Here is a 24069-nt window from a genome sequence, read left to right on the forward strand (position 1 = left end):
CAGGGGAGCTGGGAGCACAGTATGCTGACTGTTGGAGAAGCCAGAGCAGGCCATCTGAGCTCTATATGGAACAGGGGTGAGAAATGTTTAACGGCTGATGGCAGCACAATGGTGCAGGCAGCACGTGGATGTTCTGCAGGGAGTCTAAACCGGCATCAGAAGTCTGCTACATCCTATCTGCATTTTACACCTGTACGTCACCACACCGTGCTAGGTCCATCAGGCTCTGTATCACAACTGCTGCAATCAGTAGCTCCTGCAATCCAGCTGCAGTTTTACCAACACCATAAGCTCTCACAAGCCAACTCTGCTACCAGAAGGTCTGCTCCTCCGCCCTGCCACTTCATCCCATCCCTCTACTTTTCTCTTTCTGTTCTACATTCATTTAGCTACACAATGAACTAATGCTCTGCAAATTAACATGGCAGTCAGTATGGCAATTAGGCATGGAAACGTGTCCTTGTTGTTGCTGTGTGAGTGCAAGTGTCACTATGTGTCTGGGTGTACTGTTGATGGAATTGGCACTTATTTTTAGATTACCCCCAAATAAAGCAAAATATGTGCTGTCAGCAGAATTAGTCAAACACTTTGATAGCAGCACATTTAAATCATGGCACCTCACATAAATGACAGTGTCTCTTCGTTTACCAAGCAACCAGCTTTCAGACTAATGACTCAAATGTACACTTACCAAAAGATGACCTTTCTTGTCAAATAGCTGGTAAGATTTTAAGAACATAAGAAAATAATAAAAAACCTCTACATATCTAAAACAAAAATAGAAGCCTGTAGCTGTTTACTGACCCTCTCTCCAATCTGGGTTTGGTCTCCGTGAGGGAGAATGTCAATATCAGGCTGGAGGGAACAAGCATCAATTACTGCTTTGTACCTGTGGGAACAAAAAAGGTAATGCAAAATCCACACAGATACTGCCACAGAAGCACATTTCCTACCTGAAGAGGAACAAAGTTAACCAGCTGGAAAAATCACACGGTGGAAAATGTATTTGTTAGCCACTAATTGTTCTAATGGGATCTCTTTCAACTGCAGGCAAGCAAATACCATTTCAGCTAAGAAAAAGAATCTTCCCAAATACAAATACTGAATAGCTAAAACCAGGCAAAAGAAGAATAGCTTCTTCTATACCATATCATTACTGTTTGGCATTTAGATGCATTTCTAACCAGAAGCTTTGTTTCTTGTTTTAATACCCAAGGATGGTAAAAGCAAACAAACAAAGAAAACGCATGCAGGATGTGAATGAGAGGCTATCTACTTATTTTAGGGTGGGAAGAAGGGGGAACATCATGGAACAACCACAGTAACTTCCAAGTCTCTTAGAATGCTTTGTGGTCATTTACACAGAATAAAAAGGCAGCCCATTAATCCTTCACAGTATACCAAATACAGAAATCTTAACAGACATTACCCTTGCTCACAACCTACCACTGACCAAGGCAATTAAACTTGCCAATGAGGGATAAGGAGAAAATACCACATGCTGCACAAATGCGGCCCTTGGAAACCAAAGTAGTTCTACACTCCAGGCCAAGTGAGACCAAACTCTGTCTCGTGTCCTTCAGGAAAATCGTGGTCCAAGCTGGCTGTCCAGGACTCAGTGCCTTCTGTCATGTTCAGACAGGTGAACTGTTCGTTACCGGAGTGGGATGGGGCCAGTGTGTCAGTGCAGAAGGTGCAGAAGTATGCAGCACCGCAGTTTAGCTAAAAGAAGAAAGCACACAACAGGGCTGAACCCTATTACCTCTGTTTGTTGAAAGAGCTTTCAAATGTGATATTCTCTTCCACTGTGGCGTTGAGCAGCCAAGGCTTCTGTGATGCATATGCTACTGATCCTCTTTTCCTGGAAAAACAAAACAGGAGTTTCCAGCTTACCACTGCAGTAGGGATTATTGGAAACCTTTTTTATTTTTGTGTAGAGACCAGTAACAAATCTCAAAAAATGCTGCCTTTCCTTTTTGCTCTTTAGGACGATTTCCAACAGAACACTGCAACTGATCACCTAACTCGAGAGCTGGTTCTCTTGAATGTCAGTTTGCTCCCTCATTTTCTGCTGTGAGAGTGTTTTGCAGAAGCTAACTCCTTAAGCCTGAGCAGTGCAGGTGACAGGATAAAAATTACAAAAAACAGAATCCCAGCTCTGTCTGGAGAGATTAATTAAAAATGCATAGCAGATGACACCAGTTAGGCAGCGCATTTCAGGAGAGGTGTTCAAAGATAATGTTTCTAATGTATTAAAAAAAAGTATTTAAAAAATATAACAACTCCACACTTAAGCAAAGGCAATTCTCCCCTGAACACATTTATTTTCCTCGCTATCAAAAGAGAAATTGAGTCATAAGGATTCCATGGTTAACATTTTTCTATTTATTTGTCTCTGTGAAGACAAAAACAAGGACACAGACAAAAACAAGCCGCTAAATCTCTGCTTGTGGAATTGCCCCCATCATGCCACAAAAGGGAACGCTGTTCGGAAGATGGCAAACGAGATCTCTTGATGCAGATTTTCTTTAATCTGTGTTATTATTACTACGACTTAAAATGTATCTGCCTGCTAACAGTGTTTCTGTGGCTATCTGTGCTCTGAGGGCTCAGATGGCAGAGCTGGGAGAAAGGCACGATGCTTTATTAGAACACCTGATACTGCTGGAAAAACAGACAAACTCATTGGCACATCATTGTTTCTCCAGAAAAGGGCCAAAGGAAGGATCATATGCCTGAAAGTGTATTTGTTTTCCTCCCAGCGATATCAGCTAATCCAACAGAAAGCTCTGACCTCTCACCCCGCACAGCCTTTGTCTGCTAGACAGCCTCGTTCCACTTAGACCTGAATGCAACTCGAACCACAAGGTGGAGGAAAAAAAAATGCTTTATAATTTTGTGGTAATTCCTATCAGGAGGTAATGTCACTTGCCCTGCTCATTTTTTAGCCTTTCCCCAAGCTTGCTTAGGCGTCATTATAGGATCCAGTTTTCACTGATGATCTGGAAGAACACAGTTGTGCTACCTTGGTAGCATGCTTCCCAGTTCAAAAATCTGATTGCTCATTAAAATTTAATTTTGTTCTGTGAATTCTCTTACTGGAAAATGAAACACAGATGAACACACACACACACATACACACAAACCCCTATGCAGCTCAGCCTGAACCCTCAAAATCTAATTCAGAAAGCACTAATTACTGACTCAGGAGGGAAAGTATTTTTTCAATTAGTATGCAGTGCTCAACTCCGTGATTGAGACAAAATTGCTCTGAGCGTTCCAAGATGAACGTCTATTCCCTTCCCCTCTTTTTATTGCTTCAAATTGTGTTGTGTCTTTCCTGCTATTAACTCTCAAAGCAATCAAAGATTTTATCTTTGAAAAACGAATATTGAAGTTTTGAGGAAAAAGGTCTAAGAAGATTTCTAGGCAGTTCTCTGTCTTTCAGAGGTACACTCAGTCACACTCACTCCATGCTGAGAGCCATCACAATGCCTGCATACACCACTCATATTCTGGCTAAGATTCTGCTGTCAGGCTACTGATTGCACTGCAAGGAACTGGGGAACAAGCACGGAACTGGGCAAAATTCCTTACAATTTAGGAATTTAGTAAATCTGCCTAATATAATCTGAAGTGCAAACTGACGCTGGGATGACACATCAAGGCAGGAAAGACATCATGCTTTTTACATGAGAAGGGAGCTTGATTGTACAAGGAATGTACAGTGTGTCTTCAGTGTTTCTCACAGTGAGCACACAGTAAAAAGAACTTACTGAAACTGTGAGATAAACAGAGGCACGAATTCAGAGAACAAAATATTCTGAAATGGAGCGTGCAAGGTTTTTTCTCTGAAAAGCTGCCTTGATTCTACCTAATATTTCATGCTTGGAAGACTTATGGCCGGCCAACAAATGGCTTAGCAGACAAAAACTTAGAAGGAATTTATTTTTGTAGGTGGAATTAATTGCCTCCTACCTCACAGGACTGCATAAACAATCATATTTTCATCAGTGGAGTGTAATATTTCTCCTCTGATAATACATGATATGCTGAGCATAGCCTCTTAACGATCACAAGGATGCAAACAGCAAAACCCAACCTTAGAATAATCAGGGAAACCCTCCCTGGTCACCCTGGAGAGGACTTTTTTCACGAGATCAACTCTGTTCGTTAATTTAGTAACAGAGTGACAACACTGTCAGGACTGTCTGAAGCTACTTATCTATCTACCCTCACACATCATCTTGCTAAGTCCAGTAGGCTCAGAACTGAAAATAAGATTAGTTATTGGACATTCATGCAAGAACCTCAGTGCTCTAGCAAGCATCAACAAGTTTAAAATGATGGTGATTTTTAAAGGAAACAAAAATGCAGTTATAATGGAAGTTAAATTGAATTATAATGCAAGAGGAAATATTACACAGTGGAAGATTTTTTTGTGTGCATTGGATTGATGACTACAATTTTATCACCGTTATTTTGCACAGTTCAGGAATTTCTAGCATTAACTCAAAACTGAGCATTCTCCAGACACGAGCAAAACATACCCTGTTCCTATATTACTGTTGCATCTACATAAAGAAAAAAATATGCTTCCATTATTTTCAGCCTGATGCTAGGATATGGAACATTTTCATGCTGAACACCCTGATTATTAAGGAACAAATGCTTTTGCCATTACTGAATGGTGAGGTCATTGCTAGTAGTGTGGTGGTTGCATACAGACATGTTTGGCTTCTAAAGAAGAACAGTTCATTAATAGCAATCACTTCTGAAGCCTATTACCGTTCAGTTTTTAAAGTGCTGTACCTGAATTCCATTTCGACAGGAGATTCTTTCTCTGGGCTGCAAGAAACAGATACAGATTGTTATAATTATTTTCAATTCAATAATTTTAGACAATCCAAAAATGCCTTAGGGTGCTATCTCTACATTGTAACTAAAAACACAACAATTTAACTACTCTCTTAACTATGCTAGAGTCATATAGACCTAAAGCTGGTATGGTTAAAGCTCCAGTTTTGACAAGCATTAAACAACACTGCACAAAGTATTTCAACACCTGTGAGCTAATGCTCAAGATCTCACACAATTTTAGCTCAAAAAAAACCACAACCCACCTCTGTTCTGAGAGCACCAGAAGCATTCTATGAGATGCCAGTGCAACAAAGCCACTACACATATTCCTACAGCTTATAGCCAACACGGCAGGGACTCGCAGAATCTATGATAAAGTAGGCAATTGCTTCATATAACCTTTCATGGCTTTTTTAATGTACTTACACAATACATACAGTTTTAATGTACTTACTTACACAGCTTTGTGTGTTACCTTACTTGGTTGTACCTCTTCAACAGTTTCAAACCTGTAAATGTCTAATTCTGATCGTATTTCTTTTGTACCCTAATGAGTTCAAATGGTTTCACTTTTATTCATCCCAAAAATTGTCTCACTTATGCAGAAAGAGCTACAAGATTTCCAAGTACCCTTTAGCCATGAGATTTAGGTTGGTGCACCATGTGAAAATGACAGAAAAACATCAAAAGAATTTGCTCTCTAATAAGTTGCTAAGCATTCCCAAAATATAAGCTGAGCTATGTCAATCAGGTAGAAATAATTTCCACCCAAGTATCCCTTGCCAACAGATGGACTGATCTGCAGCTTCTCAGACTTCCCGTTTTGTGTGTGTCTGAGGAATGCTAGTGTGAAAATGAACTCAGGACAGGATGCAAACAATGAAGAGAAGGGTAAAGAGGAGAATTTGCTTTAATAAATAAAACCTTTAAAACAACACTTGATACTATATTCTCAAGTGCAGCATTAGGAAATTACCTGATGACCAAGAGTGAGATTTTCAAAAACATGCAGAAAAGTTAGGATATGATTTTCAGAAAATGGAAACATTTTCACAAAGGAAACCCAACTCCTATTTTCATGAGTCATATTGGTGGTTTAAAAAACTGCATTGTAAAGCAATGAAAGTTTTGATGAGTTTTAGAATCCCGACTCAGAAAATCTGAAGTGGGATTTTAGGAATCTTTGGTTCCTCCTGCTGTGATGAATTCAGTCAGAAGAGCAACACGCGTATGTGAGACCATACCTGATATCTTCCCCCATCTCGCTGTCAGAAGTGCAGCTGCATCACAAACAGAAAGCAAAATTGTTTACTTAAGTAAGCAAAAGCAATCTGCCCCAGAAAGGAAAGCTATTAAATTCCATTTAGTGCACACACTGCAAACAGTATTTATCACAGAGCTGCAGTGCAACATCTGTTCCTTCTGCAGAAACTGACTTGATTTCAGCAGTCCAAAAAATTGGCACCTTTTCTTTCCTTACAAACATTTAATTTGACTCAACAAGTGAGTTCACCTTGATTCTTTCCTGGAGGTGCCACCAGAGCTGAGAAGCTGTAGTGTGATGAGAACAGAGATCCATTAAGTAGACTACATTTTTAGGGAAAACAAACAGATAATTTGTGATGTTGTATTTTTCCATGACAGGAAATGCACCTTTGGAGGTCAGCATGAAAACAAAATCCCACCTGCAGATGACTTGCACTGTGCTGCACTCTGCAGCTGCGCTATCCTCGGGGATGCCTCTGCAGAAACAACCGTGGGCAGGTCTGAGGGATGAACTGATTTGTGTTTTGTGATTTCTGAGCATGTGCAAAGATGCTGACGGAAAGGGCAGGGCTGTCTGACTGAATGATCAACCAGATTTACTACTGAAGGCAAAATCACTTCCGCTGAAAAAAATGTGAAAAATCTGTGCTCGACGACAGGAACAAAATCAAGGAAGAACAGAGCTCTTCATGCTTTAAAGGAAGCTTCAGGCTAATGTTACTAGATTGTAAGTGTGCAGGAAGGAGAACTATACCTGCAGTTTAAGAGGCTGGCTTGAAAAACATTTAGAAAAATGAATACGTAGTAAAAAATGACTGTATCTGAATTCAGTCTACTGTAGAATCTGAGAGACAGCTAGCACTGTACAAAGTTACATAAAATGAAATTAAGGGTCTGGACATTTCTGAAAGTTCCAACAAAAACATGTTTATAAAAATCGATGTACTTCTTAGCCATCAAAATCACATCTGTGCTTTCATTTGACGAAAACAAAGAGACAGCTCCATATTGAGTACAGCAGGAAGAAATCCACTGCAAACAACCTTAATGAAGCCATGAGCTCCCTCACATTATAAGACTCACATGAGAGTATAGATGTCTTGTTTAGGAACAAATGATGTAACACTGTGCTCATTATTTCTCATTTAGTTCCATCTTCTGATGTTACTTTTTCCAAAAAGACACTGCAGACTGCTCCCTGGAATTGGAATGGTGCTTCTTAAAGTGAGATACCGCCCAGAAGAAATCAGCATGGGGTACACTATTTTTTACTCAATAACCAGTCAAATCAATACTATTTGCCATCTGTTCAGAATGTAATCATGTCTTCTCTATTTTTATAATCTCTGACCACACTATAATATATTCATGCCACACATGTTCTCAGCCTGCTTTGGAAAATGGGCAGTAATGAGTTGGATATTCCTGGCATGCAATCCAATACAAACAACAAAATAAAATACAAAATGAGCCAATGCTCACATCTGATTAGCTCATTCCTATTCCAGTAACAGGTTATTACAGTTGAAGGTTTTGAAATAAACCATTTTATAGGAAGCAAATAAAGTTGATATACTGTTAATCCTGTTTTATCAACAGAGCGTGGAATCTCAGAGGAGGGAAGAAGATTTATACAAGGTCATCCATTAGACCAAGGGAAGGGCCAGGAATAGCACCCAGATTTCCTGGGCGCCGAGTGACATGTCAGCAGGGTATATCCTTCACATCCATAGCTGCAACCTTGGAGGAAAGGAAGGGGACAGAAATTTGGAGTGAAATAATGCAGGACCGTTCTGTAACATGAATGACTGAAGCTAAGAGTTTGTTTCATCCCAACGAAAGAACTGTAACAAGGATCTTAATGATTTTGGTGACACACTGTTGCTTCATCTAAGGCTACACAGCCCGGTGATTACTTGGTAAGATCACTCTCCTTGCATCTATGATGATATGGCACACACCTGCTCAGGCATTAATGTTTTCTTATCAAATTAAGGGAGCACACAGGTGCACAGCCTATACCAACTACATCCATCAATCTGATTCTACCACTGCACATGACGGCAGCTCTGAAAGGTGACTTGAAAAAATAATCTGTGCCAGTGTTGCCAGCAGTTACGGTGCTAAGATTCTTTCAGCTGCACGCCCCATTGTGCTTGTTGGACAGATGGCCAGGCTAATGTGATAACAACTGAATTTTACCTTGTGATACTTTGACACATATAAAAGGTATGAAAACAGATTCTGACCTTTATGCTGTTTAGAAGTATGTACTTCATAACAAGTGCTATTTAAAAACACAGTCTGGTCAGAACCATCATGTCATCTGCTTTAGTTTAGTATCAGACAATCAAATTACTCTTCTTACTCATGTAATCTCATACACAAAAAATTGCAGCCTTGCTGAAACGTAATTAGTTCACTCAATAAGGCTTTTCCTAGCTATACTCTGTTTAGCAAAATTTGCATTAAAGGATATTCTGCAACTTCGGCTCCCGTTCTTGACACCCTCACAAGCCAGAAGGGTCACCCTTCCTCTGTTTCATTTTCCACAGCTATAAAACAGGGAACCTTCCCCCCTTGTTCTACCAAGGGATTTGGTAGTTCTGAGCAGTGTGACTGGCATAAGCACAAAGGCTAGATATAAATAATGTCTTTACAAACACTCCAGGAATTTGTGAGAACAAGTTCACAGAATCAGCACAGAAACCATTAAGTAACAATAGCCTTCTGTCAATCAGAGTGACTTAGGGTTGTATTGCAACTCAGTTCCAACTGAATTGTTCCTGTTCAGCTGAAAATAAAATTGTTTCTTTAGATTCTCCCGCAGTTCATCAAGCTTTACCTACAAGTAACAGCAGGTTAGCTATAAACTGCAGATCTCTCAGCAGTTTGTCAATGTTTACCTACAAATAATTGCATCCCTAAAGGCAAAGCATAGTCTGTGTAACTAGCAAATCTAGTAAACAGCCTCATATAAACAAGCCAAAAGTGTTCACACACATTGGTCAGATTATGAACTAGAGATGGCACCAATTATCAAAAAATATACTTAGGAGTTGCAATACATGATGCAATCTGTCATTGAGTGCAAGACCAAGCTCTGGCAGCACAGCCGTTGGACTGTGGCACTGTTTCCTCCTTTCACGGTCAAGGCCACAGTCAGAAGTATAGCCCAGGACAGACTGTATCTGGCTTTGGAGCACAGCTGCTGTGCTGGGAATGAAGGCCATGACTATCTTCCTCTCGTCAGATCAAGCAATGCATAAGCAGGATGTAACTGGGGACTATCCTGAGGTCGCTGCCACTTATAAAAACATTCTGAGTTTCTTATGCACTGAACCTGTGCTACACTGGAGTACACACCTAAAAGCGCAGCCCAAGACATCTCCTGGTGAGCTGTTATCTCTTCACAGCGCTATTCAAGGTCCCAGGCTCAGGGCCTCAAAGCAGAAATGCCATTCTGTAGCAGCATATTTCAGCTGATCACTTCTAATTAAAAAGTATGATGTTGCTAACACTGCTGGAGTGCAGAATGTCCACCTATTTCATGGTGGAAATATGGAAAATATTCATTTTCCCCTATATTCAGCACTAGTGAGGCCACACCTCGAGTACTGTGTCCAGTTTTGGGCCCCTCACTGCAAGAAAGATATTGAGGCCCTGGAACGTGTTCAGAGGAGGGCAACAAAGCTGGTGAGGGGTCTGGAACACAGGCCATATGAGGAGAGGCTGAAGGAGCTGGGAATGTTCAGCCTGGAGAAGAGGAGGCTCAGGGGAGACCTCATTGCTCTCTATAACTTCCTGAAGGGAGGCTGTAGTGAGCTGGGGGTCGGCCTCTTCTCTCGTCTCATTAGTGATAGGACCAGAGGGAATGGCTTCAAGCTACGGCAGGGGAGATTCAGGCTGGACATGAGGAAGTATTACTTTTCAGAAAGGGTGGTCAGGCACTGGAATGGACTGCCCAGGGAGGTGGTGGAGTCACCGAGCCTGGGGGTGTTCAAGGAAAGGCTGGATGTTGTGCTGAGGGACATGGTTTAGTGGGAGCTATTGGGAATAGGTGAACGGTTGGACTGGATGATCTCTTAGGTCTTTTCCAACCTTGGTGATTCTATGATTCTATGATTCTATGGTGGATAGAGATGGCCAGGCTGAACGGGGCTTTGAGCAACCTGATCTAGACAGAGGTATCCCTGTCGACAACAGTGGGTTGGAAGCAGATGATCTTAAAGATCCCTTCCAACCCAAACCATTCTATAATGATGATTCTATGACGATTCATCCTAGCTAGGGGCTCTTTCTGAAGTGCTCACCTGCCATTAGGGCAAGGTTTTTCCTCTGGACTTTACACCTACAAAATCCTTGACTCCACAGATTCCTGGGACAGATGTCGGTCTTTTTGTGCATTACTATTCAACTCAGGTTCAATTTTTTAAATAGCACTACCTGCTCCAGGATACGTTGCCAGAGATCTTCTGCATCTCACCAAGTATGGCCAACAAGAGAGATGACTTACCACAGCCAACTTGTCCTACAATCATCGTTAGCTGACCTGCAAGAGAAGGCAGCATATAAAGCTTCTGATTTTCCAAGTGCTCATGGAACACCATCTTACTCTGTATACTTGATGTCATTTTGTACCTTGAGGGATTCGGATATCAATGTTGGACAATGCTGGAGGACCTTCAGGTGTCCAAGTGAAGAACCCATTCGTAATCTATACCAAGACAGAGCAAAATAAGAAAGAGAAAACCAGCTTTAGGACTGACATCTTTTTTCAATGAAGAGACACATCCATTGGTTTCATCACACTGAGTATCAGAACAGAGTTAGCTTTTTCTCAACACAGGAAACATTCGAAACATTTTCAAGTGACTGATTTTCTAAAGGCTTGCATTCTCTTGTGCTACAATCTCTGAATTCAAGCAAGCACAATAATAAGATAATTGTGGAAAATTCCCAGGGGAATAACAAAGTTTCTTATTAGGGTTTGTTTTGTTATTTGCTAGATGAGCACACAAAATAAGTGAAATGATTCCAACATGACTAAGCTTCATAGAGGGTCATGGTTTGCTCTCTGCAGAGCACTGAATGTCAGCCTAGACACACTGCAGCATATTCTGCAATTATGCATTCCAAATTCTGAGGAGACCTGCAGAACTGTGCTCAGAAATTAGATGTTGCTGCCTTTACATTTCTGATGTTGTTTCCTTTATATTTCTGATACGATTCTCAGACAATCTAGGCTTTGTTAGATATAAACAACATTTTCATTTAAAAAGATAAAAAGAAACAAATCTGTTCAGGACTCTAGCTGGAGATTTCCACCTGATACTGTGAAAAACAGGAAAGAGGAGACAATTTTACAGCTCTGTACTTCTACAGGATTTTCTTCTCTAACTTTTCAGAAGCACTGAAGCTCTCAGAGCCTTCCAGCAATGTAAGGTACAACATTTTTGATTCAGGAAAAGAGTGAAATGGCACACTTGTACCCTACCCCCAAATTTTATTTCTGCTGGGGAGAAAGCCTTGATGGCTGTATCATCTCGGGAAACAACCTGAAAAATGAGCAAAAGAAAATACAGTGCTCCTCCCTCTAGATTAACAAAAACAGGCAGAGAGTCCTCTCTCAAAAAAATGCCCTTTCTAGAGCACGAGCTGCAGAAAGCACTTGCTGCAGAAGTTCCTTGACCCCAGTGCAGCCTGTGACAACGATGACAGCAGATGGAGCCAAAGATTATGGATCCTCACCTTCCATACAAGATCTTAAAATTGCTCCTCACAGAGCCTACTGCTCTGTCCCACTCCTTTGTCATCAGTCCAGGCTGATCTGATCTAATTATCCTCTCTCCCCACCCCCCATGCTTCTGCACTAAAGCAGGATGTCGACAGCCTCCAGAAAACCCTGAAAGCACTGAACAATTATTATACTTGGTCCCACTAAACCAAAATTACTCATTCTCTTGTGACAGAAATGCAAATGTAATAGCCAACTTCTTAAATAAACAGTATCAACACTGTAACAACCATCAGGATTTTTCTTAATTCTGGTCAATTCTATAGCTGATCAAGAGCATCAGTTTCCAACCGGTATGAGCAATTTTAATTTGCCTTCAAAGAAGTGAGAAATTCTTGTAATGAAAAGAGGACGTTAAATATCACAAACAGAAATTTGCTGAGTGAAATTCAGAAGGATGTACACAATCACAACGTACAGGTCAGTAGGCAATGGTTAAAATCAAAAGGCATAAAAAAGAAAGGTGGAGGGTGATCTTTGGTACGAGTACAAGCATCTGACAGCTTCAGATCAATTACTGGATCTTGAATTTGAAGCTCTTACTGGAATTCAAAAGCGACTGTTCATGTGCTATAGTAACAGTGTTATTACAGTGACCTTCATATCACCTTTACACAAAAATCATCCGGTTCTGTGATGTTAATTGGTCTTCTTGTGTGAGAGGTGTAATTGTTCCACTCCTCCCTGGCAGGCCTCTTGCGGTTCACCACTTTGAGTGGCTGTGAAAAAACAGAAAGGCAGAAATAACAGTAATTGGTGGCAGCACCAGCAAAGCATCCTAAGCACCAGCAAGTGTGTCGCCACCTATACTTTAGAGGGTGCTGAAACAAGTTTTTATAATCGCAGTAATAACCTGTAGGAGATAGAAAAGCAAAAAAGTTACTCTGGGTAAAAGTGACTCTAGTCATTTCACCTGCAATTAAACATTATTACTCACCACTGCCTGATATTTGCTCTGAGCATCTGCACTTCTTAGCTCTGGACATTTATCATGTTCTTCAATCTCATCACTTGACAGGAATTCACTCAGTTTCTGCACACTGAAAGGAAAAACAGAATTACAGCTTGAACTCTGGTTCAATACAACACTTTTGTCCACTGCAACGAGCATCCCTTCTTGTACTTCAATCACTGTCTGTTGTGTGGTTTGTTTTCACCTTGTTACAGGCCTACGAAAACATTCAGTGAGACATTACTGCACCAAAGCTGAGAAAATGTGCTTGATTGTTTTATAAGAGCTGTGACTTTCTAGTGGTTTCTGCAAAGGCTTCTCGGGCCTTTCAATTTCTGATGCCATCAGAGAGGTTACACAAGATTTTTTCAGGTACTTGTTGTGATGAAGACTAGCCCCAACAGTAGCTGGTTTTGAAACCACGTACTGATGTAGGATTTGTTAGCTGTATTACTGTAGCAGTGCACAGACAGCTCTTCCAAACAAGCACTAAGAATCATGAAATCTGCATAGCATGAGGTAACGTGAAAAAGAAGAGCGTTCAGTAGGTAAGATAGAGAGTAACACACCAACTTTTCCCAAGCAGTTTAACATTTAATTATTTAAGAGACAGTGTGCCTTTATTATGGCATTTAACAGATCATGACATCATTTTGATCTCTTTGCCCGACTCTGTAACATTTATGTCTAACCTTCTTATAAAACAAGAAAATTGAATTTCTAAACCTACACAGATTGAACTGTGAACTTAATGGTAAAGGGGCTGGAAATAAGTTAGCAATCAGTATCTAAATTTGTAAGGTACAAGAAGGCCCTAAATTCTGACCTGTTGGTATGCGAATCTAATATGTATATATATACAAATAAATAAATAAATAAATAAATAAAATCAGCATTTATTTTGCATTCCTCTACTGGGGATTCTTTCTTCATAAGGAAGAAAGTTTCTTCTAGGAGCCTCATAGGATACTATGATACTCTGCTAGGTGCCAAAACAGTGCATGGACAAAGGCTTTAGGAGATCACCTAAGTCTGGCTGCCTGTACAGTCAGCACGTGTCCTGCAAGCAGGGATTGTGCTCAGCTGGGAAGTGCCCAGTGAAGAAGTTGTGCTATAGGTTTTCTATCAACCTGCTCACTTGGATAACTGCAGCTATCTGAGTACTGAGAGATACAGTGGGTGGATTTGGGTACAACAGGTATTACAACCTAAGAGTTTTAAGAGAGGAAGAGGAACTAATTGGGATGGGACAAAAGGAATAATAAAAGAATAATAAGTAATTCAGGCCTAATGCTAGACCACAGTTTCTTAAATGTAAAGGCCTATTACTTCAAAGGAAGAGGTGATAAGCCTGTCTCTAGATATTTACACAGGGCTAGGAATGGCCCAGGCCCCTTTTTTCAGTGAACAAGATGTTAAACAGAACACCTTAAATGTTCTTAAATGGACCAAAACGATGGTCTAGCCACCACCTACATGGAACTGGGACTCAGCAGCAGGTGAACTCTTTACAGGCATACATTAACATCTGAGTAATTGCTCTGAAATTGAAAAGAGCAGATACAAAAGACCTCTGCTTATCCTCTTCACGACAAAGAAGGGAGGAAGAAAAGACAGAAAACATATCCTTGCATCACGAACCCAAACAAGACCATGTCTTTATTAAGCTATTTGATAGTTTTGTTGGTGCTCACTGCCCATTGGTTTTATATTAAGTTTGCTGTACTCTAAACACCAAGACTTTTCTCTACAAGCAACCTGCCTAACGTTTTTCTTAAATCTGGTATTACTGCTTCTAAGACAATCACTGAGGACATACAGTGACAAACAGCTGTGAGCAAATCTTAGAGGCACCAACTCCTACTTCAGAGTGTCTCACCACTGTACACTCATGAAGAATAAAAACAAAGAAATTGTGCTCTCTGCAGAGCTCCAGCTGACACAGCAATTTCACCAGAACTCCAATATCTCCACTGGGAATCTTATTTTTAAGCTCCACGCTCGAGATATTGATTAAAACACAGTTATTTGCACAGCTGACTAAAAAAGCAGTTTCATATTAAGCTCAGTAAGATACATAATGCCACTCTCACTACTTGACCTTTTTTGATAGAAAACTCTACACTGGTCCTTGAAGACTTCACATGTAAGAAATAAATGAATTGGCTGTTTAAAGACTTTACAGCGTTTTTCTCTCTTACCCAGGAGCGAACACCTCGGCCCCCTGAGTTGGGAATTTTGCAGTATCCTTATGTGGAACATAAGCTTTAAATCTCTTCTGCCACTGCTGTGAATCACACCGTTCTCCCGGGTGTCAACCACGATCCAAGATGATGTTTTGCAATTAGGCCGCTATCTTTTTGTCACATGACACATCTGAGTTCATTTGTGGAGATTCTTGTCTTTAAGAGCATCTGGCATTAGAGATTCTAGCCAATATTAACAAAGCAGTGACTGTGAAATGCCCAAGATTCAAAGCCAGTAACACATTTCTTAATATCTTTTCACAGGCTTGTTCCACTCCTGGATCATTTTCTGCATCACTCAGCCAATTCCTTTCTGCCACTGCAGGACAAGCTGTTTTGTACACTTGCTAAACACAATTAGAATATCTGAGCCTAATGAAAGCTAAGTAATAGCTTCGTGAAGTTAATTACCCTTATCAAATCTTATTGATCAGCTACTTATAGGCAGCAAGGTGTAACAGCAAGACACAGTTACAGCAAGTAGACATTACTTGTGCTCAATTAGTTCAGACACAGCTCTCTAGCATCTGTTTTACCAAGATATTTAAGTAAGCATGTGTTTGTATGGGCTGAAAATATCTGGCATTTGCTTCCAATGAACTGCACTGATTGTTGGGGAATGCAGAAGTCACATCCAGAGCAGCACCAGTAGCACTGGTGAGCAATGCACTCTGTAGCACTAAGTGAACCACTAAGACAAAGACAGCCAGGAAAACAGGCTTCCTGTCTACTTTGCTGCACAGTTTTAACTGGGGACTCCTGCCTGCACAGTAAACGGCAGGGCAATAGCCTGCCAGGAAAAAGATAACTAAAGAATCACTCATGAACTTGGCTAGCGGTTGCTACTTGCTGACACTAATCATTTTAGCACTGATTTGTGGCATTACCAGGCACAGAACTCAATGACAAAAAAAAAAATATCCATCCACAAACCCAAATAAATGACCATTACCAGCATGAGTCCCTAGATACTTAGCTGGCTGCACTCCTAGCATGACAATTTGCCACAGCTCAAGGGGCTACCACTGTGCCTGCAAAACATTTCAGGCCAGATGCTGATGCTCTCAGATTTCACACTTGTTCAGAGAGTGGAGACAGCTGTGACTTCGCACAGTCAGGGAATTTTTAAACAGTGAGGGCAATCTCACGTTCCTGCTGTAGTCTCCTTTCCATCTCCAAAGTGGCACAAAGACCATTAAGCTAGAGCTGGTATCCAGTATCTGTCCAATACTTCAGGCAAGATTTTAGACAGCTATATTTGAGATCACAAAGGAGTGTAATAAAGTAAGAAGCCCAAAGTGTCCTTCACTGAATACGATAAGTATCAGGAGTTGGGACTTTTGTTGTTGTTTCAAACACCAAGCTGCTGATAATCAACGGAAAACTAGTAAACACGTTTTACTGAGAAAAAGACTCAAGTACTGGTTATTATTTCAGGTGTTGAATGCTAAAGCTAGTGAGTTCATAATAGAGTTAAAATTCATCCCCTCTAGAGTAGATGTTCTGTCATTTGCTTACTCCCACACCTAATATTGCCACTTTTATGTCCACAGTGTTATGCTTTGGTTTTGTTTGCTTGTTTTAAGTGCAACTCTCTAATAACAGGCCAACATGCAGAGGTGGTTGGGAGAGCAAAGCCTAAATGACACACACTGAAACACATGCTTTCCTGTGATCATCTTCTACATGCTTCATGTAGGAGGAATCAATTGGGTGGTTGACAGAACCACACTCTCAGTAAGTTTTCACCTCCTTTCTTGTGACCACGTGTATGTCACATGTGGTATCAACACAGCTCAGCCTATTTTACACAATAAATTAGTAATGGCAGACCACAAAACATTGTTTGTGACAATTGTACCAGTGAAGAACTTGGCCTGCACGCTACAGCCAAGGGCATTATGCAAGGCACAAGGTAAGGAAGCAACTTAGAGTGATCACTGATAAAGAATCACAGTGTTATTTCTAAAATTACAATTGCAAAATGAGCTGTAGTCCAAGAAGTGGAAGCAAAGGTATTCATTTTATGGTTCTCACCTTACTAATGCTTTGACAGTGGATCTAACCACACTGGAGAGCAGGAACAGTGGAGACACGAGAATGTGAAACAGGGAGAGGGAGGCAAATGCCACAGATGGAGAGAAGTCAGCCTTTCTTGTCAGATGAGCATGGACCACAAATGTCTACAAAGATATAGACATTATCATCAGTATTTAGTCATAAAGAAGGAAAAAGCACAAAGACTTCAAATTCCACAAGCATTCTGTTTACCCTCTCTTATTTAAGAACCATTATTTATATCCTCTTAACAGTTTGGAAGAGTGCTGCATACTCCTTGTTGCCTCTGGACACAGACATAAAGTGAACATCTTCCATTCTCTCCCAGTGGAAATGCAAATGTGTCAGGTTTGCATCTTTTCCTTCTTCCTCATCTCTACATCATTGACACTTGAAAATGTGTTTGCAATTAACATTACTTAGAGAAGTCTATACTTACTATAAGCACAGCTGCAATTGGTATTGCTGCATTCATAAAGACTGTGAAGGAAAACATGTAGAAATGTTTAGACAATTTCCATTCAGACAAAGTAAATGTTAAAATACTACTAGCTGTTTTATAATGATTTTTTCCATGTTTGAAATAGGGAAAAACGACAATTATCCACGCACAGAATTCTTCTAAATACCTTCAGTTTATTTCTCCAGTTACCACAAAACTAATCTCTTCAGTTACACAGAACCCAGCAGTGCAATCTAGATGAGATGAACAATGTATGGATTTTAAAGCACACTCCACTCACTCATACAGTTCAGGCATGGGACACCAGCAGGAAGACCGAGCTGGTTACGAGGTCTGGCAAGCAGCCCGAGTGCTTCACAGTGCAAGGAAGGGAGTTCCAGGAGAGATTGTGCAGGTCATGCCACTGGGGCTGCCATGGAGGCTGGCTACTTCAGATGCGAACTTGCACAAGACCTCATGCTTCCATACAAATGCTACAGAAAGTGGAACTAGGTGGATTATGCCATTTGGTTAGGTATAATGACACTGGCTTTGTCAGGCTTCCTACTTTGATTATGAATATCCTCAGCAGACTGACAGACGTTCTAATAGCATCCAAGCATGGTAGAGCTTTGATTTCAGATGGGCCTTGAGTTACTTGAGTTAAAAGGTAAATAACCTGTTCTCCCCTTTCCTGTAACAGCGTTTGTCTCAGTGCCCTGGATTCTCTTACTGTAACTACTCATACATCATAGCATTTACAGTTTATTTAACAGATGAAGAGGGAGAAGCAAGCCAGTAACATTTGTGTACAGGAGTCTTTTTTAGATGGGGCAGGAATATGGGTTAGCAGTGTAGTAATAACCATCCATTCATGCTTTATGTTGAAACGCAACAGAAGCATTTCAACACAACACTCCTACAAGCACAGAGAGCTCAGGATCCCCAGAGAGAAAATCTGGTTCTTGTCAATGCAAATCTCAATATCAGCGGAATTCAGTGAGATCAAGATCTTGCCCTCTTACTCACATGATCACTTGGCAGAGAAGTCAGACAACTGCGCCTCTTTTGGGCAAATGTAAGCAAATGACACTAACTAGACCAGAAGTTATTTTCCCAAGTAATTGGTTCTCCTTTATTAGTCTAGAAGGTATTAGTACAGGTAGCTTGTAGCCTTTGAATACTTCCTGCTCAAGTTTCCAATTCATTAATATGTTGCAGATTATAAAAATAATGTTCTTCAGCATGACTTGACTGCCTGTTAGAGCTTCAAAACAAAGGCATTTTCTATCACTGGATTGTGCAGGAGGGAAAAAAAAAAGATAAACATCAACAAAGGCTTCTATCTGAATGTTATATTATAGGAAAGAATAGTACTGGCTTGAGCTAGCCTCTGAAATGCTTCTCCCTTAAAAGCTCTTTAGAAAAGCTAATGCTATGAAGCTTTGATTTGACTCTCTATTTTAGGCTTATTTCCTGTACAAGCAAAGCAAAAACTACTTAAAGAAGTGGAACGTCTGACTAAATAGAAAGTGAGGAGTATGGGATCAGGGCCTAAAGCAACCAAAAATGATCTCAACAGAGAAACAGCAAACTCGTTAACAGCTAATAATGCAGTTGTCCTTTAGCTGAGTAGTGGATAAAGAATGAAAAAGACTTACTAGATATAGAGGTATAAAGGGCAAAAGACTTGAGGCTAGTCATTTCTTTTTGTCTGGTTTCCTCCACACTGCTGTGAAAGATGTGTTCCCAAGCATAGAGTTTAAGGAGCTTAATGCCTCGGAGCATCTCATTTGTCTTCTTCAGTCTCTCATTGGAGTACTCCTGCAACATTGGCATACACATTTACTTCAAGAGCATAATTAAAGCACCTGGCCCTTAAACATAAGGACCACAAAAATTGTATGCAGCCTCTTGTAATCAGTCAAGCATTCTCTACTATTTGCTATATCTATGGACACACTTTGTTTATTTGGATGTTCTGCTGTTCTTTGCAAAGATTAGGAATCTCACCTTCCAAAGGTGAGAGTTTGAAGGAGAAGTCAATTGGCTTATACCCCTAGTTCACATACCTTGTTCTGAAAATTTTACTCTTCTGAAAGCTTTCTGATCACTAGTACCCTCTCATGACTTCATCTGACAAGCACACTGGCTGGATTTTCAACAGGCACTCTGAATGCGTACAGAGGAGATCAGAACAAGCAGACAAGCTACAACTGGGCACGCTGCACTGCCAAATCAGCATGAAGTGGAAACAATGGTGCCAGGCTTCAAAGCAGCCAGGCTGCATTAGCAAGAAGCTGTGTTTCTGTAGGGAGCCCTGATTCTGAGCAGGGCTGCTTGGCTTTGGCACTACAATGCACTGTAATTACTCTGCTTCCAGCTTTCAGGCAGGCTCAATGATTTTTGTGCTGCACTTCACTGCACAGTACAGACAATCCAACCACAACATACTCTTTTCCCATTTGCAGGAACTTCTGATGCTGACTCTCTGCTTGGATGATACAGGGATGAATGCTGTCTACATGACTAGAAAGTGTATACTGTTGATGCATTACATTCCTCACAGGAAGGCACACAAGTTTCTCATTACACATTATTTGTTTCAGAAGAGATTTCAACAACTACATCCTGCTGTCCAGCATCATTACAGGTTCATAAGGCCTCCCTGGCATTGCAACAGTTATCAAACATGGGGAAAATGTTCTGAATAAGGTGGACAAGACAAATTTCTCAGCAGTGATACAAGCAACTCAGGCAAGATAGGAACCAAGACACAACTCATGACTAAGCAGATCTCAAAATTCCCCAGCTGAGGAACACGCTGCGGGAGACAGGCCTCAGGTGTTAAATAAGCTACATCCATAGATTTCCACATCCATTTCATCCTGAGGTTGAATACAGCTTTCCTACTTTCTTGAACAGATAAACCTGCATGATTTATTTATTTGGACATCATCCGGCTGCACAAGGTCATTTCAGTCAGTGATCACTGATCACTTATATTTGCACGGCAGAAAAATCTTAACTTTTTCCAGTTAAGGAAAGATGTACTGGTTAAAAAATACAAACCTAAAGACAAATTGCATCTTTACTCCTTGTCATTTTTTCATGTTCTTGCATTTCATATTCTTGAACGCTGCACAGTGTTTGAGAATCAGCTTTTGGTTAATTTCACAGCATCTGCTTTGTAATTCTAAACACAGACCAGTGCATAAAGATCAGTGGTGATATTAATATCATATGCCAGTGTGAGGACACTTACCAATGTGCTTCTCTGGGCCTGTGAGAGTTTTGTTGCTACAAAGTACTGAACAGGCGCAAGTACTATGATTACTGCTGCTCCAATTAAGGCACTGATTCCTAGAAGGTAGTAGAGGAGAAGAACTCCTACAATTATCTGTTGGGAGAGAAGAAAGTGAGTGAAAGACTTGGGTTGACTTCATTTGCTGGATAAACAGGCAGCACACTCAAGCCACCAGCACTGCAGCCAGTCCTACCCCCAAACATCCTACATTCTGCATCACTGTCACGGTTTGATCAGTCAAATATTCTGTCAAAGGATCAAATATGCCTAGAGCAGTTCTCCCCAGCTCGTGGATTCTCTGACTTTAATCTTACACTGCAAAACAATTAGAAAACTCCAGCTAGCTACATAGTTTAACTTTTCATGGACCCTATGTGATGAACAGTAGAAAAAGATGTGCAGATTTGTATATCCTTTATAACAACTTCCACAGCTACCTAAAACATTTTTACTTAAAAATAAGAACATTAAGATATTTAAATAAAATACAAAAGTTATTTTAAGATGCTTGTAAGTAAAACATCAAGCTACTTCCCTTCTTTACTACATTTCCTACTAAATATTCTCAGCTGACCAGATGACACAGCATCTTTCTTCGACATTTAAGCCTTTTTAGACCCAGGGAAGAATCTGCCTTTTCCAATATGATTGGAACCCACTAATCTACAACACCTTCCTTCTCTGCAGAATTCTCATAATTCTTTGCTTACTATAGAAACTAAAATGCAATACCATTAAAATGCAACTGATATATTTTAAATGTTAATTGCCTTCAGTGTTTTTGAGATTATTGCTGAGGAGTACCCAAAAAAGTAACATCATAGGCATATTAGTCAGAATCCCCAATTCAGATAAAAAAACTGTTAAAAAAAGGTTAGGGAAAAAAAGTTGTCTTTGGATAAATAAGGATTTGGAGAGCAAGCCAGAGTCTTGTTCTCTGGAAAGAGATGCACAAGCTGCTCACATTAATTACCACTATTCTAATGTCTGACTCCTGAATGATCTAAAGCACTGACACTCTATTACATAAAATATAGTAATAGCTAATAAATTAGTCAGATCACAAGACACAGTAATAGAAATTTAACTGAGTACATCATTGCCTTTAATTAAAAATAATAATTTGGAAATTTCCATAAGCCATTATCTATGACTCCTACAATATTTGCATACTCATATAACCCACATGGAAACACAATTTTCCATCATTCCAGAGTTCAGCAGTCACAAGCTGATCATTTCCCATATATATTCATGTCAAATGGGTGCTTCCATGAAGAAGAACAGCATACAAACTTCACCCACTCCCGTATCAGCACTTCAACAAATGAACAACAATTCAAGGTGCACAGAGAATAAATCAGTTTTTCTTAGTCATCTTTTGATGCCTATCTGCAGACGAACTAAATGCAAATCTTAAAATGAGTCACAGTGTGAGCAAGTAATCTGCTTCCAAGTGTAGTCAGGGATTTCATGAGGGTATGAAACCAACAAACACATGCAAGGACCTGCATACCATAGTCCTGGAAGAGCTCCCCTCCAGAACATGAATTGTCTTCAGGGATCAAGATATTAATTCCCAACTGATTCTCCACAGGCTGACAACTAGGCACTCAAATTACAAGAAAGCACTGAATAGCATACGGTCAGTAGATGCTCAAAAATACAAAGTCTACATGCAAGAGTGACATCTTGATTTACTGCCACCCCATCACTGGTTGGGACTCCAGTCACTACGGGACACACTAATTCTAGAAACAGAAGCTCAGCTTCTCACAAACAAGGGGAAAGCTTCTCTAGCTACTGGATCCAGAGGGAGTTGTTAGTTCGATTTATTCTTCTCTAACTTGGCCACTGAAAGGGAGAATCTTTGCAATAAAATTTATACATTTTCAACTGATTAAACATGACCTCAGTTCAATTTTCTCTTTTATACTAAAAAGACTTTCCCCTAGGACTATATATTTATCATGTGTGGAACAAAAATATATTCTCAATAGAAGTACATGGATAGAAGGATCTGAAAAGTACTGAAATCTGTAAATGTTAATGCAAGTGCTTCTAGTCTTGTCATACACACACTACAAGGCTGACAATAAGCAGTAAGTGGTAACATTTGATTTGGCAGAGGACAGTATCTGTCAGCTGGGAAAGCTCTCATCAGTAATCCTGAGAAGGTAACAATCATATTTTTTTTACAATTCTGTCATGAAATGCTTTGCTTACCTTTCATCAGAATCCCAAAGCTCTTATCTGCCAGAGATATACACCATGAACTTGGTGATACCTCTGATTACTTTTAAAAATCAAAGAAATCCTTGTGTAGTGACTGTATTACTGAAGACAGCAAGCACTTATAAGCAGAAATTTCTTTCTGGCCCGTTTTTAAAGAGACAAGTTATCATTTCATTAATTCTATAAACTGTCTCTGCCAATAAACCAAAGATGTGAAAGCACAGGATTTTTTAAAATAATCCCAGTGGAATCAAACACAAGTGCTTATAAAATGGAAGGGGAAAAAGCCTTTACAGGGGGCTCCTTTTGCTCCCAGGGTCTGATCAAATCTAGTGAGGGCTTCTTTCAAGTAATAAGCATCCTCAAGCCTCTCTTCAACTGCTGCTTCTCGTTCTTGCCTCTTCTGCTGGGATTCAGAAGGTAAATGATTGCAATATATTCCAGTTAACTCCTCAGACATAATAAACAACAGAATAGGAATAATATAAGCTACTGCACATTATAAATCCTTGTTACAAATGCACAACATACTTGGCAGCAGACAAGATGAAGATCCTAATAAAATCTTAAATACCTACAGTCCTCTCACAGATATGGATTATGGTATCTATAACATCTATGGATATTAACAGCATGAAGACTTTTTTCAAGCTTCAATTTCAAATTCGAAAGCAAACAATCATTACAAATCTATGTACATTAATAACAAAAAGACATGCTCACCTGTACTGGCATAGCCCAAAGGTTAGGGCAGAGGAAAAAGAACCACATCAACTGGTTTGTGTCTATGGCAACCAAATTACAGATCTGGCCTGCAGTCATCTCCCCCATAGACATGTTAGAAGTTGAAAGCTGCATAATCTTATTGTATATTTTTGTCTGGAAGATAGATGAAATACTGTTAGC

At 40.1% G+C, this 24069-nt stretch overlaps 1 protein-coding gene across 1 annotated transcript in view; it reads right to left on the reverse strand.

The window, feature by feature from the left end:
- The window catches only part of ABCC8 (ATP binding cassette subfamily C member 8), a gene marked incomplete at both ends in the record, with an annotated part of 67383 nt that overhangs the window by 23566 nt on the left and 19748 nt on the right, over positions 1 to 24069 (reverse strand). The window contains 13 exons of the mRNA XM_079537687.1: positions 805 to 889; positions 1763 to 1861; positions 4813 to 4848; positions 6105 to 6140; positions 10573 to 10678; positions 10768 to 10843; positions 12532 to 12642; positions 12861 to 12963; positions 17159 to 17304; positions 17619 to 17659; positions 19283 to 19445; positions 20887 to 21021; positions 23887 to 24042. Coding sequence (XP_079393813.1) covers positions 805 to 889; positions 1763 to 1861; positions 4813 to 4848; positions 6105 to 6140; positions 10573 to 10678; positions 10768 to 10843; positions 12532 to 12642; positions 12861 to 12963; positions 17159 to 17304; positions 17619 to 17659; positions 19283 to 19445; positions 20887 to 21021; positions 23887 to 24042 — 1293 coding nt within the window. The remainder of the gene's footprint in view (positions 1 to 804; positions 890 to 1762; positions 1862 to 4812; positions 4849 to 6104; positions 6141 to 10572; positions 10679 to 10767; positions 10844 to 12531; positions 12643 to 12860; positions 12964 to 17158; positions 17305 to 17618; positions 17660 to 19282; positions 19446 to 20886; positions 21022 to 23886; positions 24043 to 24069) is intronic.

The sequence above is a fragment of the Tetrao urogallus genome, assembly GCF_951394365.1.
Source record: "Tetrao urogallus genome assembly, chromosome: 6".
Lineage (NCBI taxonomy): Eukaryota > Metazoa > Chordata > Aves > Galliformes > Phasianidae > Tetrao > Tetrao urogallus.